A 15854-nucleotide genomic window follows, 5' to 3' on the forward strand; every position below is an offset into this window, starting at 1 on the left:
ACTAGCTTCAGGAAGTACATTAGACTAATTACACACATCGACAAAATAATACCCGCAGGTACGCTGTTGACGTTTTAAGGCACTGAATATATGCTCAAAATAAATCTGGTGGAATGTGAAATGTCCTGATGATTGTGAGTCTTTATTCTGTCTGTTTGTAGATGGGTCCATTGTTAGATTACTAGGTAACCAGTAAACTGATGAGTTCTGAAAAGGGGCACTCAGTTATATATGGCCCACTAGATGCTACTATCTAGTGGCAGCTGTTGGAAACTACACCAACAGAGGACTGTTGCAGGGCATATCAAGCACTGCCAAGAAAAATATCTACCCCACACTGGTCATTTAAGCTGAACAGTACAAAGTTAATTCGACCTATCCTCAGCAGCACGCAGTGAGCTTATCTTTGTGTCTTCCTGTGTCGTAGGACTTGATCCGGCTGATGGAGGAAGACCAGGGAGAGTACCCGGACTCTCTCCTCTATCACTTCCCCTCTCAGCTGCGACTGGATGCCCTGCCTGAGCTGGTGGACATCAGCGTCAGCCGCACCCTGCTGACCGCCCTCCTTACTGCACTAAAGGCCAACGGTAAGGACGATGAGTTCTGTATTGAGCGTGCGCCACTGATTTGCTTTAAACGTGGGAAATGGAATACTAAGAGCAACATTAATCCCCCCTTCTGGTCAGGTACAGTTGCATTGTACATTGTGAAATATTATGGAAACTGCTCACATATCTCTTAGCAGTATATTAATATGCTCTTTTGAGGACTTACTCATTTGTGCTCACCAGCTCAAGGCTACACAGAAGGACCGCAAAATATAGAGGATTGAAGTAGTGTTGTAATACCTCTTAACGCAGTGCATAAAAGTGTTGAGGGGTCAGGTGTTGGGCTGCGTGTAGATGCTTTCACACCTTTTAAATTCAATCGTATTGAAATAATTATTTGCCAACCTGCAGGGGAATGTTGAAATCTTTTGTATAGGTCATTGTTTTATATCAATGTCAAACTTATGAGATGCAGCTGGAGAGCACAATATTCATTTAAATGTCTTAATAAAACATGTTGCATTTATTTACCATTTACTTACATCTACTTACTTCCTGTGTGTGTGTGTGTGTAGGTTCTCAGGGTGTGTTCTGCGAGGTGCAGCCGACAGACCGTCAGAGACTAGAGTTCCTGACAAAACTGGGCTTCCTGGAGATCCTTAGAGGAGAAGCGAGGAGCAGAGAGGGAGTGGTGCTGGGGAGGCTGCTCTGAACATAAACACACACACACAGACACACAGACACAGACACAGACACACACACCCCACCGGTAACACTTAAAGACACATGCACCCATTCAGTAGATACACAGAGGCAGCTACACACAGCATAGAGACGGCGAAGCTTTGAAAAGAATCAGGATCTGTATGTTCTCCACTAAAAAAGACAATCCTGGATTCCTTTGAGTCTGTGTGGCAGTAATGGGATGAACATAGACACTTCTGAGGGATTTACAAAATATAAAATAAGCTTTGAGTTTAAACATTCAGCAGAGCTGTACTAATCTTTGTCAGATTCCACTTCTGGCTACGGATAACAAGATTCATTCAAGTTACAAGGAAGTCAACAAGAGAATAGTCTGAGATGGGAGCAGAGCAGTAGATCACAGCTACAACGTTCTGCTCTGTGGCACATGAGTCACTTACACATATGAATATAAATACAGAATGTACAGTAGGGTCCAAAAGTCTGAGACCACTAGTCATAATACTTCTACTTTACATTTGTTCAGAATGTAATACCATGTATTTCATTACAATTGATGATATCAGCCAAAGTGTTTGAGTGCAGTGTTGACTCTTTCAAAATTGCATGCATCAGCACGCACTCAATCTGGCATGGACTCCACAAGTTTGTGAAAAACCTGATGAAGTTATCACAGACATAACAGTCAGGACATCTTAGTCCTCAAGCAGACTAAGCTTTGAGGTGTGTTTTTCGTTTGAAGCGAAATATAATTAATATAATATAATTAATGCAAAATAATATAATTAATGCAAAATAGAAGTATTTTGACTAGTGGACCCTACTCCAGACTTAAAGTTGTCTCCTAAGTGGTGACAAAAATCATCTTTTTCAGGAAACAAAATACCTATTCCAGTGTGCAATGGGTGGCGGATTACGGAAACGCCACCAAAAATGGCATGAGAGTGAGCACGCAGAAGGCATATATTCATATACAGGACAATAAATAATGAAACATCGCTTGAAAAATAGATGGCTTACAGAAGTATTTCATTAATTTCAAACTGAATTATTTCAAAGGAAGGCCTTTAACAGGGCCCTCAAAGGTGCAATAAGTAAGAATTTTAGTTCAGAATATTTAGAAAACTTATATTATCAACAAAATATGGCAGACAATTTTCATGCCATGTCAAAGACATCAGTGTGTTGTTACGAAGAGATATCTAGCATGCTGACAAACTCCAACATCAAAGTATGGGACATGTTCATGAGGATATCCAGTAGGTGTCAAGGTTCTACCCTGTCCTTAAGCAAGACACTAACTCTTCTGAGAGCGACTGTTGTTATCTGACCTGAGCTAACTCTGACTTGGAAAAGGGTGAATACAACCTACAAAAACCGAAGCGTAAAAGCCACACATTCATGGTGTTACTGTGTGTATCCCAAACAACAGGTTTCTTAGTGTAATTAGCCTTAGAGGTGCTGGTTGGCCGAATTTGTGACCGATTTGGACAGAACCAGGCTAGCTGTTTCCCCCAGTTTCCAGTCTGTATTGCTTTATTAATTTTTACCGTACAGTCACGATTGAGGTTTTAATCTTCTCATCTAACTCTCAAAGAAATCAAATGACTGCATCTCCAAATGAGATTGACATTCAACAGGCAATCACATTCAAGCTTCCGCGGGCGATCTTGTGCTCTGCTCCCTCTGCTTTGCTCATTAAACGATGATTATTCTTTCAAAGTTCGGCTGTTGTTTTCCAGCTCGCGTCCTGTCGGTGGAACAGAGCCTGCCAGCACCAGGACTGGACCCAGGAGCGGCGTCACTGTTTACACTTGCCTAGATTAGATGAATGTTAACCTGCATGAAGAACAAAACATTGAGTGGCTGTTTTCAAAGTAGGGTTACATGTACAACTGACATCGTCACAAACGCACATATATAATTTCAGTGGAATGCTCTAACATGGCGACATTAAGGACGATTCTTTATTGGGCTTTTCTCAGCCATTAAGCTATAAAGTGCATGTGCGCTAAAATTCATTAGAGAAAACAATGAAAACAATCATGCAAACAGATAAGATACAATAAACACACGCACACACACACACACACACACTTACTTATCTGAAGTTTACACTGGGTTCAATTGGATATAATAGATACCTCTGTCATTTCATTGTCAGATACTGTAAACATCACCATGAGTATGTGTGGGTACTTTCTACATGGTGTGTGTATGAGAGTGTGTGTGCAAATATACCACTTAAGACAGCTGTGTCATTCTGCCTTTATTCTGAACCGTAATGAACACACACACACACACACACACACACACACACACACACACACACACACACACACACACACACACACAGACAGACAGGCTTAAGTCATGCTAAAAGAAGCACAACAGCACTCACAATCAAACCTTCAACTGAAAGTATGTAGAACTACGAATGTTCATTATTTTGTAATGAAGCTTAAAAGACACAAGTACTGTTTGTGCAAGTATTTATATTTCTACTTTTTCTTTTTAGATCATTATTATTATTACTTTTTTCAGTCCAATCACAGACCGAGAGGCGCTTTTGTACGTTCCTTCTCCTCACCAACCTCATTGCCATTGTCCGTGAGGTAGTCCACAAGAAAAGAACTTAGTCCCAGAACTGAAGATAACGTAGACAAATAAAGCACTGAGGTAGAATTGCATGATGTAAAGAAAAATGTGTAGAAAAGATGTTATTGTTTGTGGCAGACTGTGTCACCTCACCTGTCTCGAGGAAGAAAAAACAAGAAAATAATCTTTTTAATCTTTCAATATTCAATATTCTTTGATTTTTAAAATTTTTTTTTTGACGTTAGACTGGCGTGTATGGTTTTGTGTGTGAATGTGTACGTGTGTGATCTGGAATATAGATGTCGACATGAAAATAATCCACACAGGCAAAATGAAGCACTGTGAAAAAAGTCTTAATAATGACCCACGGCTTCCCACCTTCACCTTCTCATTTCATTCAAGAGAATTCAACAAAAAACAACAATAATAATAATAATAATAATAATAATAATAATAATAACAATAATTCAAGATTCAAACAGTTGCCTTGAACTTCCTGGCCTAAGCAGCTGACCATTTCAGAAACACATTACCTGTCGTCTGTGTGTACTCACTGTCTGACTCTGCCTGCACTGAGATACATTTACAGTCTGTTTTTACAATGAGTTCCAGTGGAGTGCTATGTAGTATGTCTATGCAGGGTAACGGAGGGGTTAAAAAAAACAATTACTGTTGAATTCAATCTGTGTTTTTATCGACGATAACAGTTAAACTGTCGTTTTAACAGCAAATGATTTTGTTGAATTGACTTGTTGAGTTCATGACTATTAAAAGAAGTTTTCTTTCCCTTTAAACTGCCTGATTTGTTGGCTTTGTTACGCGTCCTGGTGGGTAAAAATGAAGCAGACACAGAGAGAATAACACAGGTGGCAAAAACATGGACCAAATTTGAAAAATGTAACCAATTTAATATAAATGTTTGAAAAATAAACATTTTATTGCTGAACAGACACCGCCACCTTGTGGATGAAATGTAAAGTAACGGCGTCACATTACCCTTCTTTTGCAGCCACACATAAGAATCTATTTATAAAATGTTCATATGAAAAATATATGTACGTGATCCACCTCAGCTGTGCTGATAGAGTGCTCTGTGTGTCTTACACATCAGTGCTCTCCCTTTCTGCGGTGTTCCCAGCTTCCCATTGGGTGCGGGAGCGCAGGTTGTGTTCAGGGGCCATGACTTGACCGACAGGAATGCGGTATGTTGCTAAACTGCCGGTCAGCAGCAGCATCAGTGTGGATGTCAGGGTAGCTGCCCAACTGCAGGCTGGCAGACCAACCTAGGCAAAGACATGGCGACAGGGTGTTTAATAATGAATAAGAGAGAGTGGAGTGAGTCAAACAGTTAAGGGTGAACAAACTCCATACTGTACCATGAAAATATGAAAAGGTTAATAGTAATTTATCGACATGTATATATATATATATATATTTTCTGAATCCCTATCAATTCTCACAAATGATACAGGATTTCGTTATAAAGTAATGAAATTCTGTTTCGTTTCAGTTGTTTGCAACCTCACTACAATGTAGAACGGCTGGTGGCTGAACGACAAACACAATGTAGCTAAAATACCGAATTGTGTCCAGAGTGTGTAAGATTATGTGACATCTAGTGGTGAGATTTCAGATGGGAACCGACAAAGTGCCCCTACATTCTGGGCTGCTGTATAAACATGGCAGTGCAACATGCGGGACTCTGTCGATATAAATGGGGTCCTTGAAGTGAACAAAAACACAACAGTTCTTCATTTCAGATGATGATTTCAGACGGAATCATGATTTTGAATAATTGATTATATTTCTGCCCATAGATCCCCGCTAAATCCTCAACACTGGACCTTTAAATTTCCATGAATCAAACTGTTCATATGCTCTGAAAAGAAGTTCTGATTTGGTTGTTCACAGATTAAACAGTTCGGTGGTCGGTTACTTGGAGAAAATGATTAAAGGCCTTCATCAGGCTGAGCAGTTGTTTTTGGTGTGAAGTTGTTCGAAGTTTTGTACAAAAATGACTTGCTGGAAAATGCATGTTTCACATTTTCTTTGACAAAATGGGAACAATATCGGGGAGAGGACCCACTGTTTAAAATTGCTGGTTGAAGGATCAGTTAAAAATTGAACACCGCAGTGTTGAACCACTGGGTGAATATTCTTTTTTTTTTGCCATGCACAAAAAAATCTTTCATTCCTGGAAGAAGTGTTGCAAAAATATATTTGAACTGGACTGGACAAAAGTGCAGCAGACTTCAAACTTTCAGCTCAGAGAGGTCTGCAGTGTTTCTGCGCACACACACACACACACACACACACACACACACACACGGCTCGGGGTGTGTGCACTCACAGTTCCCAGCAGATTGCTCAGAGCGATGTCAGCATACGCCGAGAGGAAGGCTGCGAGCAGAAGAGAAGAGATTAGACTAAATATATCCTCAACACACTGGAACAGAGTTTGGCTGCAGTCGGCCCTGACACAGACACATCTGAAGCCCCAATTAAGAGCAATTTACCTAATGTGAGTAGATTAGCTCCCTGCCAAACTAGTCAGTGCTAATGTCCATGGTGCTCCAGCTACAATTTCAGATGTGTTGTTTGGAGCGAGATAGATTGGGTACATACTTTTGGCCCAGCCTAAAGGGATCAATCAAATCAAGCATTCGATCACTGGTACATCCGCCCCGAGAGCTAACCTGGAGCATCAGAGCTTGACGACAGGAGGTGAGACTCTGCCGTCTTTCTCCAGAATGTCTTGCTGCACCTTTAAGACAGCATGATTCAGCATGTGATTTATTCTGCTGGAGAATCGGTTCGTGATTTACCGAGAGGAGAAGTGATGCAGTAAGCGACATCTCGACCACACAAATGATATAATCTTGCAACAAGATGCCTCTCACACAGGCAGGTGTCACAGAGTTCCTGTGAGCCTCATGTAAACAGTTTGTGGTTCGGTAACCAAGAAAACGAGCCTCGCTCATTGATTGAGCTGCCTCTCTGACAGGGCTTCGTAGGACCAAAGGTCTCATGAAAAGGGTCAGATAGACTGCAGCCTACGTCTAAATGTAAATGAAAGCATATCACCTAAAAGTTTTAACATTTCAATAAAAAAATAGAATGTAACCAAGTTCAAAACTAATAAAAGGCAAAATGTTATAGATTGATAGAGGAGACAATGAGAATGTCAGCATTTGTTTCAGCACCATGGACAGAGACAGATTTTGAGGCTGCTCACTTATTTCTGTTGACCTCCAGTTATTGAGTCTGGTAATGACAAGAATAATGGCAGAATCAAAATTAACTGTATTCCCTCTGTTTAGTTTTTTTCCATTTCCATTATTTTTATCTTAGGCCTGCGTGTTTTAACATCCCTGGAAAAATTAAGGTAAAAACTACTTAAAAAGACATGTCATTTCAAAATGTGATGATTATGTTCATGTGGCTCTTGTATTTCTGCCAAAAAAAAGAAGGAATTAAAGAAGTTGCCAATATTAGGTGGAAATATCAAAATTAACATTTATTTGCACAGAAATATATTTTAATATAAGCACTGTTTTTGTAACTTTTGTACTTAAGTATGCTGGTATGGCTTTATGCCGTGTGTGTTTGTGTGTGTTACCGCTGGCGATGGCAAAGAGGTGAGTCCTCCAGGTGAAGGTGAAGAAGAGTCCTCCCACAGCCATGCAGCCAAGAGCTCCATTAAACCCCAACAGACCCGAGTACAGAGAGTCATGACGCACCGCCACGGACAACCCTGCACCACACACACACACACACACACACACACACACACACAGACAGAGACACACACACAGACAGAGACACACACACACACAGCTGGAGTTAAATCTTTCATTGAGCCCCTGCTGTTGACATCTTGGAATCACGCACCCAGAAATACATCATTTCACGCTCACACACACTGATTTCTGTCTGTTCAATCTGCTGTACTAGAATTGTCCATGTGAGGGCGCCGGACGCACACACATGCTGTCCGGTTGCTTTCAGATCAGATTTTAATTTGCGTGTAGCCCGATTCAGCCAAAACGTCATTTGATTACAGGTCTGCCAACTGCTCCTATCAGATTGGAGTCTTGTGTGTCAGTATTGACAGGAAATCATGTTCCACTGAGGGGGAAGCTGACGTGTAGTTCACCTGCTCGGTCGCTCATGTTTCTGAGTTTTCTCCTTTCAAAAAACACTGCCCGTGCTGAGACAGTCGTCTTGTGATGACGGTGGGCAGGGCCGGGGAGAAGTGCTGACTGAGACGCTGCCTGTCTCCTCCCCAATGAGTGACACTAACACAACACGGCTTTACGTCTTTTACTGTAATGAGAGTGCAGGAGTAATGAGAAAAGGATGCTTTTCTAGCGATCAGTCCCATAGGATGAAGGCTTACTTAACTGTCACGCTTTTCCACTTTTCATTTGCATGATAATATTCACTTTCACAAATCCAGAAATGCAGTAAAAACAAAAACGACTTCAGTATCAATGTGTTTTTCAGTCCCGGCACCGTCATCCAGCGTCTCTGTGCTACTGCTGCGGGGTATTGATGTGGTAGGTGGACGAGCACCAGGTCAGCGTCTCACCTCTGACTCACGTCCACACTAAACCAACACTTCACCGTGTAACTGAAGCTATATGCAGACCGCACCGAGCAGACAAGCTGGCCCAGATAAATCTCAGTGAAGCCAGATGCGCTGACCTTTTCACTGCCGGCCTTCAGCAGCAGCTGCGCTTTGTCGTTCGACCCAAACGAGAGGCAGAATAACAATTAGAGCCAAACTGATATCAGAGGCACGAGGGACTGAGTTCAGCTGCAGAGGCCGGCAAGCTTCACTCAGAGGCAGCCAGACGCGCAGTGCTCGGCATCACACTGAAATAATCAGAGCCAGTAAACAGGTATGGACTTACAGAGGTTTTGCTGATAGGTTGAGGCGACAAGAGCAGCGTCACGGTGTTCTGACACACCCTGGAGTTCTGCGTCACTGCAGCAGAGTGTGAAGTTTAACCACCCGAGATTTTGAGGAGCTGTTGGCTTTCCATCTGCCTTCACATGCAGTGGAAACAGATAAATAATGAAAGATATGAAGGCGTAACTCTTTCATCAGTTTGAGGTTTGACTATCACTTTTGGAATTATGTCGTTTTGTACTGGTACCATCTCTTTATCTTGAAGCAACCAGAACCTGTAATATGAAACCAATAAACAGTGATGGATGGATGGAAACAGGCACTGATTTCCCTTTGCCAATGTTCTGGACGATCAATTTAATTTTGTGCTAGATTGGGATGGAAACATGGTTGACGAGTTAAAACGTAACGCTCAAAGTGAGGTTAAGAGTAGAAAAAAATCCCTTCTCCTCCACCCTCACTGCGAGAGAAGAGAATGTGAGGTGTGAGTGGCCAAGCTGTACTTTTTGTTTGCCCCTAAGTTAAAACTTAGTCTTACAGTTTTCTCCTGTTCTGGCACAGGATTAAATGTGGATAACATTTAATACACAACGCTGACTACAGTCTTAGAAGTGATTGGTTGAACCAACTCCTCCCTGAAGATTATGACTCAATGTAAAAAGGTTGTATTGCAGGGCTGTTAATGGATTGCATCCAGTTGTACATGTATCATGTTACTTAATAAACTGGTAACGTTTTTCCTTTGGGAGGCCGAATCTGCAACTGAAACTGAGCCACTGCCAAAAGTAAACACCTCGCGTTTTGTATAGTTACGATGTAAAATGCTACTAGGATCCCAAGTTGTGTATCACTTTGGGCAGCCATGGATAAAACATTGTGCGTTTATTGCACTTTGTATGTCTGACTGACTGTCTGCTTCCTGCTGCACACCAAGCCAGAAGGGACAACACCGCATCTGTGTGTATCTCTGTGTGTGTGTGTGTGTGTGTTCCAGTCCTGTAGCCCCACCCGGAGCAGCTGCCACTGCTCAGCTGTGGAAAAAAGTGAGCTTTCAAACCGACCGTTCCGTTGATATATATATAAAAACATGCTACTTGTGTTCGTCCGAGCCAAAACCCTACAGTGGAAATATCGCATTTTTACCTTCTGGATGAGAGCAGTATCATAAAATATTACTGAGCGCTGTCTATCTGTGAAAGGAGAGTGCCCACCAGTATATGCTGTAGAGGCTATGTATTATTTACACACACGTGCACTAAGCTGAACGTGCCCCTGGGTGAAGAGGAGGGAATTATCCTTTTGCTCAGGAGCCTGGTCGCACTGTCCTATCACAAGAGCTTTGGGAAATGTCGCATTCGAAACTCTGAGACGCATGGTAGCTAAGCTGACAATGCGCGGCCGCATAAAAGACAATAACGATAAAAAGATAAAACTAAAGCAACAAACAGTACGCACGTAAATTATGATTCATGTTTCAGTCACTGCAGCTTCATCTTCCATGTATTAACACTGCAAGCTCTATCCAAATGTCTCCTCTGCAGTAACAGTAAATTTGGGAGGCTCTCCTGCAGATACATGACTGTGGGGGGGTGTGCTGTGATTGATCTTCCTCATTACCAGACAGGGTGGGCTGCAGTTCAGCAAACTGGTCCTGAGGCAGACTGACCACACCCCGGTGCTGCCTCCTCGCTCCGTCTCTGCTGGGCCGTCCACTCCCTCCTTCCTACTCTCTGTGTCGGCTTTTCCGCCCTCCTCGTCCTTAAACGCTCAGGCTCCCTCTGCGCTCATCTCACCTCGTCCTCATTCTGCGCTTCGTTAGCTTCCTCTCCATCTTTCCCCTTTGTTTCCCTTCCCCTCGCCTCTCCCCCGCCTCGTTGCCTCCCCACATGAGGGTGTCGATAAAGACTAATGGCAATGTGGGAGGGAGACCCTAGGGGAGCCTACATTTTTTACTGTGTGTTCTGCAATGTGTGTGTATGTGTGTGTGAGTCACTCTCAGCGTGATGCTGTCTATGCTAATCGAATGAGTCAGACAGCTTTTATCATATCAGACCCAATATCTCCTCTCCTCTTTTGCTTCCTGCATCGAACCGCAGCGACTGTCTGCAATGCAAATGGAGGAGAGTGCAATAGGTTGGAATGAATGACCGAAATGGAGTGCACATAATGACTTGTTTTCCAGTATAATGGCTATCTTTGTATTTGGGCCTCTGTTCCTCATTTAGCTGGTAGATCCGCCGTCCTGCCCTTTGATGCCTTCGAGGGGGAGAACTGTGTGGACGCAGCTGAATGGATTGCTCTGTACGGGGCTCATTCGCTAGCACCGTCCAGATATCAGCGGGATGAGCTGTACCGGGAACGGTTTGCTGCTGTGCGGTGACAAAGAAAAACTACTTTGCTGGCATGATTTTTCCCTTTTTCCATTAGCATCTCTCCGGCTAAGAGCCTCATTTCAGATGACATTTCTCCAATCCTCTATTCATGTGTGCCATGAATCGTATGTTGAGAGTCTAGAGTCATGCTAGTGGCCATGTGAAGCTGCTGTAAGGCACACTGGTGCCTTGAGCTACATGTTAGCACAATGTCAACATGCTAACATGCTCTTAATAAAAACGCCAACATGCTGATGTTTACCTGTTAGCATCAGCCGGTCCTTGTCAGAAAGACAACCATGTAGGTCACTGTGAGCATCTTAATTACGACCCATATTTATGTTTCTTGTTCGGCTGCGACCTCTAGCAGCATTGTGATCATCACAGCAGAAAAGGAGGAAGTCTCTAATTGTATTGTTAAGAGTGTAAAATCTGCATAGGAAGGTGGTTGGGGTTGGGGATGGTCGGGTCAAAAAAATACCGAACTTTGGACATGACCAGCTAATTCAGTAGCTGTCCATGTCAACAGTGAGTTATTCTAACTTGCGTAGTTACGTCATACATCATGTAATTCAAATGATGCACATAATGCACGTCCTTTTGCAACTAACAATCATTTTGAGTCGATCAACCATGTTTTCCTAAACCTAACCAGGTAGTTTTAGTGCCTGAACCTAACCAATTATTTGGTGCCTGAACATAATCAAGTAGTTTCAGTTTCGAAACCTTACCAGGTTGTGTTAGTGCCTAAACCTAACCAGGTAGCTGGTGAGTCCAAACCTAACCAACCTGCTAGGGTACAGCAAAGGTCCAGCACACCTGTTGCTGGTCTGCTGCAACAGTGATGATGTTGCTTCAGTGATGATGAAATGCTTCATTTTCACAGTGACTGGTGATCAGCCCATTCAGTCATTTAGGTATGAGGATGTGTTGGTTAACGTGTGCAGGAAGCGCAGCTGAAACTGATTGGAGTATCATTAGTTTTGCTGGTATTAGAATTTTGAATATGGCGCTAGACGAAATGCCAGGGGATGACTTAGGTAAGTGTGTAGGATTTATTGTCTATGGACCATGGATGTCTGTTAAAGATCCCGAAAATCCACCCAATAACTGTTTCAATGTCTATTTCGGCTCCTCTCTCTTGTCTTCAATAGTTAGATATTATATAGCCCCTATGATCGGGCTGGTAATGTGACACCCGGAGCTCTGGCTCAAGACTGTAATTATTATAATGTAACGCTGCGTTATGACATTTCGTGAAGTACTGGTTGTACATTAACATCCTCCCTTCTACAAATACCTTCTTCCTACACGGAGGAGAGCTGCCTTCTATTTTTTCCTATCTCCTGTCATGTCGCACCAGAGATAGCAGATGGGAGATTTCTTACTCAAAAAAATACCTTTAAATGTGTGGTTTAATATCATCACTCAAAAGCTACTTAAAGAACTCGGAGTTAAGCTGTGAACTCTTCTTGACTTCTTCAGCTGCCTCACAGTCTCCTCCCTCCTCTATTTGATGCCACCTCACAGAATCTCTACAATACTCCTCCTGTAACATGAATGGAGCGGGAGGTAGAGGCTCTGGCCTACATACAGCCCCTGATCCCCTCCTCTGGAAACCCCTTATGGGAATGGTTTACACCGCAGTGGCTTGAGTGGCAGCCCTAAAAATGGCCTCGCACTCAACTTCATATCTCCATCCACTCTCAGCCTGACCCATGCTACTGCATCTATCCTTCTGTCTCGCAGACATTAAGAGGTGACGATTAGCAGGCTGATTACACATACGGAAATACTGTGATTTTTCCATCCCGTCGTCAGGGAACCACACATCTCTGAACATCTGCCGCCTGCCTGCCTGCCTTGGGTCTCTCACCCCACATACATCCTTGAAAAACACAATTAAGCTGATTAACAACAGCACAGCACAAGGTGGGAATGAATAAGACAGTGACGGCAGCAGTGATTCTTAAGTCGAAAGCTATTTTCGGAGCGGTGAATGGACGGAGGGGGTCGTGGTGATGATGGGAAAGTGATGATGATGACAGAAAAAATGAATATGAAAGGAAATTTGTTGCAAAAATGATGAAAACGACAATGATAATAATTAGGATAGCTGTGGAGAGTCTTCTCAATGTGCGTGCAAATAACACAACTTGACACTTTCAAATGTGTGCGGGTGATTTGCCACTCAGAATGTCCACAGGTGACCTTTACTGTCATGACAACAAAACGCCAACGCATAACCGTCGGAGTTTTAAAACTACTTTTTATGGTAAGGTTTAAGAAAAGATCACAACTTAGCTGAGTCACATTACATTCGTTATGGAAGTAAGTCAACACTGTAACCTCCACCCTCCTTGGACTTTCTCACTCTTTATGCCATGTCAGCTGCCATTTTTTATGCACATTTTTGGCAGCATCTGTCCCCCAAGAAAAGTTAATCGGGAGACTTGATCGCCTGAACGCAAAAATGGACTTTAGAGTACGTGCTGCGCTCAATTTTCAAGTCTAAAGTTGTGTCGTTTGTACGCTGACTGATGCGACTGGGCTGGGTCATCAGCTGTAGCCAGCTAGTGTCAGCTACTGCTGATGCTAATGCTAAGATTAGTTTGATTTTGATCTGACTTTTTAATGCTTCCGGCTGTTCTGTTTTAAAACAAGAGCCGGTCAAAAAGGTCTTTGAAGACATGACAATACGAAAGTAGCTCTGCTAGAGCTCATGGGAGAAAATCCAGGTTTTGATAGGCCGGCCGTGCTCACACTATAGTCAGCCACATCGCAGTTTAATGGACACTTTTACCAGCGAGACAGGTGATGGTAATGACACCTCGCACGCACCCACCCACATTTCGTTGGGATGATTAAAGCGGATGAGCGCTGGGGAAAATGACACAAGTGAAAAGAATAATGAGAGGAGTTCTGAAAGGATAAAAAGAGACGGAGACGGAAACATAAAGAAGCAACAAGAGCTGTCCATGGAGGGGAGGTGAGAGAGGGGAAGAAAGACTGCGCCGAGGGCGAAAACTTTGTCGACACTGAAGTGTGGAGACGATTGTGTCGATTCAACGCATGAAAGGGCTCTTGATCATTTCGAGACACTGCTTTTCTTCTCTGATGCCTCCATTAGCATCTGTCTCATCCGTTGCCTCTCTCTGGCACTATTTCTCGTCCTTCACTCAATTCATGCCCCCTGATTTTTTTTTCACCCCCTCATCCCTTTTCTCTCATCTCCATCTCCTCTCTGACACTTCCCGTCCGTGCCTCCTGATGCCGATCCTTCTTCTCCCCCTCTGGGTCTTCTGTCAGGCAGGATTAAGTTTTGGAATTCGACCTTGCGGCACTTATTCACACTCTCAACCCTCTCGCTGCGCGCCGCGGCTTCATTTGTCTCTGGGCGCGGGCGTGTGCATGTGGAGGAACATTTATTCGGGGTGAGGCGGTTCATCAGGTTATAGCACAATCACATTAAAGAATACACGCAGAGGTAAAAGAAAAGAATAGAAAACATAATAATTGAATAATTAAGGAGAGATTGTATGTGGGTGCTGAACTTTTTGTCATTGTCAACAAATCCCATGAAAGGTTCACCTCTCAGTCACATCCTTACATAAGTCCTTGGCGGCTCATTTGATGCCACAGTTACTGGGCTACGTTCTTGCTGTCCACATTTGTCCTTGGTTAGAGCGCTTTGATAATACCACAGTAAAAAAGTGACAGATAATCGCTCACTTTCTACGAAACAAGACCTTAAACTTTGGCATAAGAAGAGAGAATAAACAAACGGCAACAAACGGAGACCCTGACTGCCGGGGATGCTCTTATGCGTTGTAACCGCCGGGCTCCAGCACGCTCTGTTGCAGACACGGTCTCATTACAGTCACATCTCTCCGACTGCCTTCCTGTCACACTGTTGTTTGTATTGCGGAAGTGTGTGCATGTGCGTGTACCTGCCGCCGTTTTCATGTGTCCACGTCTTTTCTGCGAGTGTGTACGCACGGGCACACTCCCGCTCGGCTGTTTGTTACAGTATGACTCATAGCTGCAAACACACACACATACACACACACAGAAAGAAGTATTTTAGGACACTGTATTGTACTTGCAGCAGCAGACGGAAGCAGGGGGCTGTCCTTTTAAAATTCTAGCATTTCTCATTCTCTGTCCCTGGCTAGAGCCACAGCGAGGCAAACGTAAAAGGCAAAAACAGCTACAGGCCTGTGTGTTAGCATATAAGCCAGCGATAATCAATGCCCCAGCTAATTGTCGTGAGTGTTTCGGAGCAGCTGCCCACAGGCTGCTCCTCCAGAGCCGTTTTTTTTTTTTTTATAGTTTCATATTCGTACACGCTGCTGACATTCCGCCTTATTGCCAGGGGGGTTCATAAAATGTGCCCGACTTTAACCTCCTTAAATCCACTGTAATTCAACAATTTGCCATGCAGGGAGCTCCGCCTGCCATCTATTTGAGGTCCTGACTGATGGTTTAATAAATGGAGGGTTTATAGTGCTACCGGAGGCAAAGGTTAATGACACGGCATTATGCGGTCGACACGTGCATGGTGATTTGTGCCACCGTGGTGGCAGAACAGAACATGTAGTCAGTTAAACCAATAATTATGGCACCTTTGTTCTTATTATATTGCCTTCTATATATTTTATATCTTGGATCATTTGTGATATATTTGATATAAACACTAATCTTGGAAAGAAGGCT

At 43.2% G+C, this 15854-nt stretch overlaps 2 protein-coding genes across 7 annotated transcripts in view; one reads left to right on the forward strand and one right to left on the reverse strand.

Annotated features, from left to right (window-relative positions):
- si:dkey-183c6.8 (protein O-GlcNAcase) overlaps nt 1–3590 on the forward strand; it is a 20197-nt gene extending 16607 nt beyond the window's left edge. For 2 of the 3 annotated variants that reach the window (XM_037113378.1, XM_037113379.1), the window contains exons 17-18: nt 428–587; nt 1124–1260. In XM_037113378.1, the coding sequence (XP_036969273.1) occupies nt 428–587; nt 1124–1260 (297 nt within the window). Of the gene's footprint in view, nt 1–427; nt 588–1123 lie in introns of all 3 variants that reach the window. The other variant, XM_037113380.1, reaches the window with a different exon arrangement.
- The window catches only part of si:dkey-183c6.7 (urea transporter 2), a 28651-nt gene continuing 15755 nt past the window's right edge, over nt 2959–15854 (reverse strand). For 2 of the 4 annotated variants that reach the window (XM_037113384.1, XM_037113386.1), the window contains exons 8-11: nt 7471–7605; nt 6202–6251; nt 4956–5134; nt 2959–3092 (exon numbers count right to left, since the gene is read on the reverse strand). In XM_037113384.1, coding sequence (XP_036969279.1) covers nt 3077–3092; nt 4956–5134; nt 6202–6251; nt 7471–7605 — 380 coding nt within the window. In that variant the 3' untranslated portion in view covers nt 2959–3076. Of the gene's footprint in view, nt 3093–4078; nt 5135–6201; nt 6252–6547; nt 6616–7470; nt 7606–15854 lie in introns of those variants that run through there. The other 2 variants (XM_037113387.1, XM_037113385.1) reach the window with 2 other exon arrangements.

The sequence above is a fragment of the Acanthopagrus latus genome, chromosome 10 (genome assembly GCF_904848185.1).
Source record: "Acanthopagrus latus isolate v.2019 chromosome 10, fAcaLat1.1, whole genome shotgun sequence".
NCBI lineage: Eukaryota > Metazoa > Chordata > Actinopteri > Spariformes > Sparidae > Acanthopagrus > Acanthopagrus latus.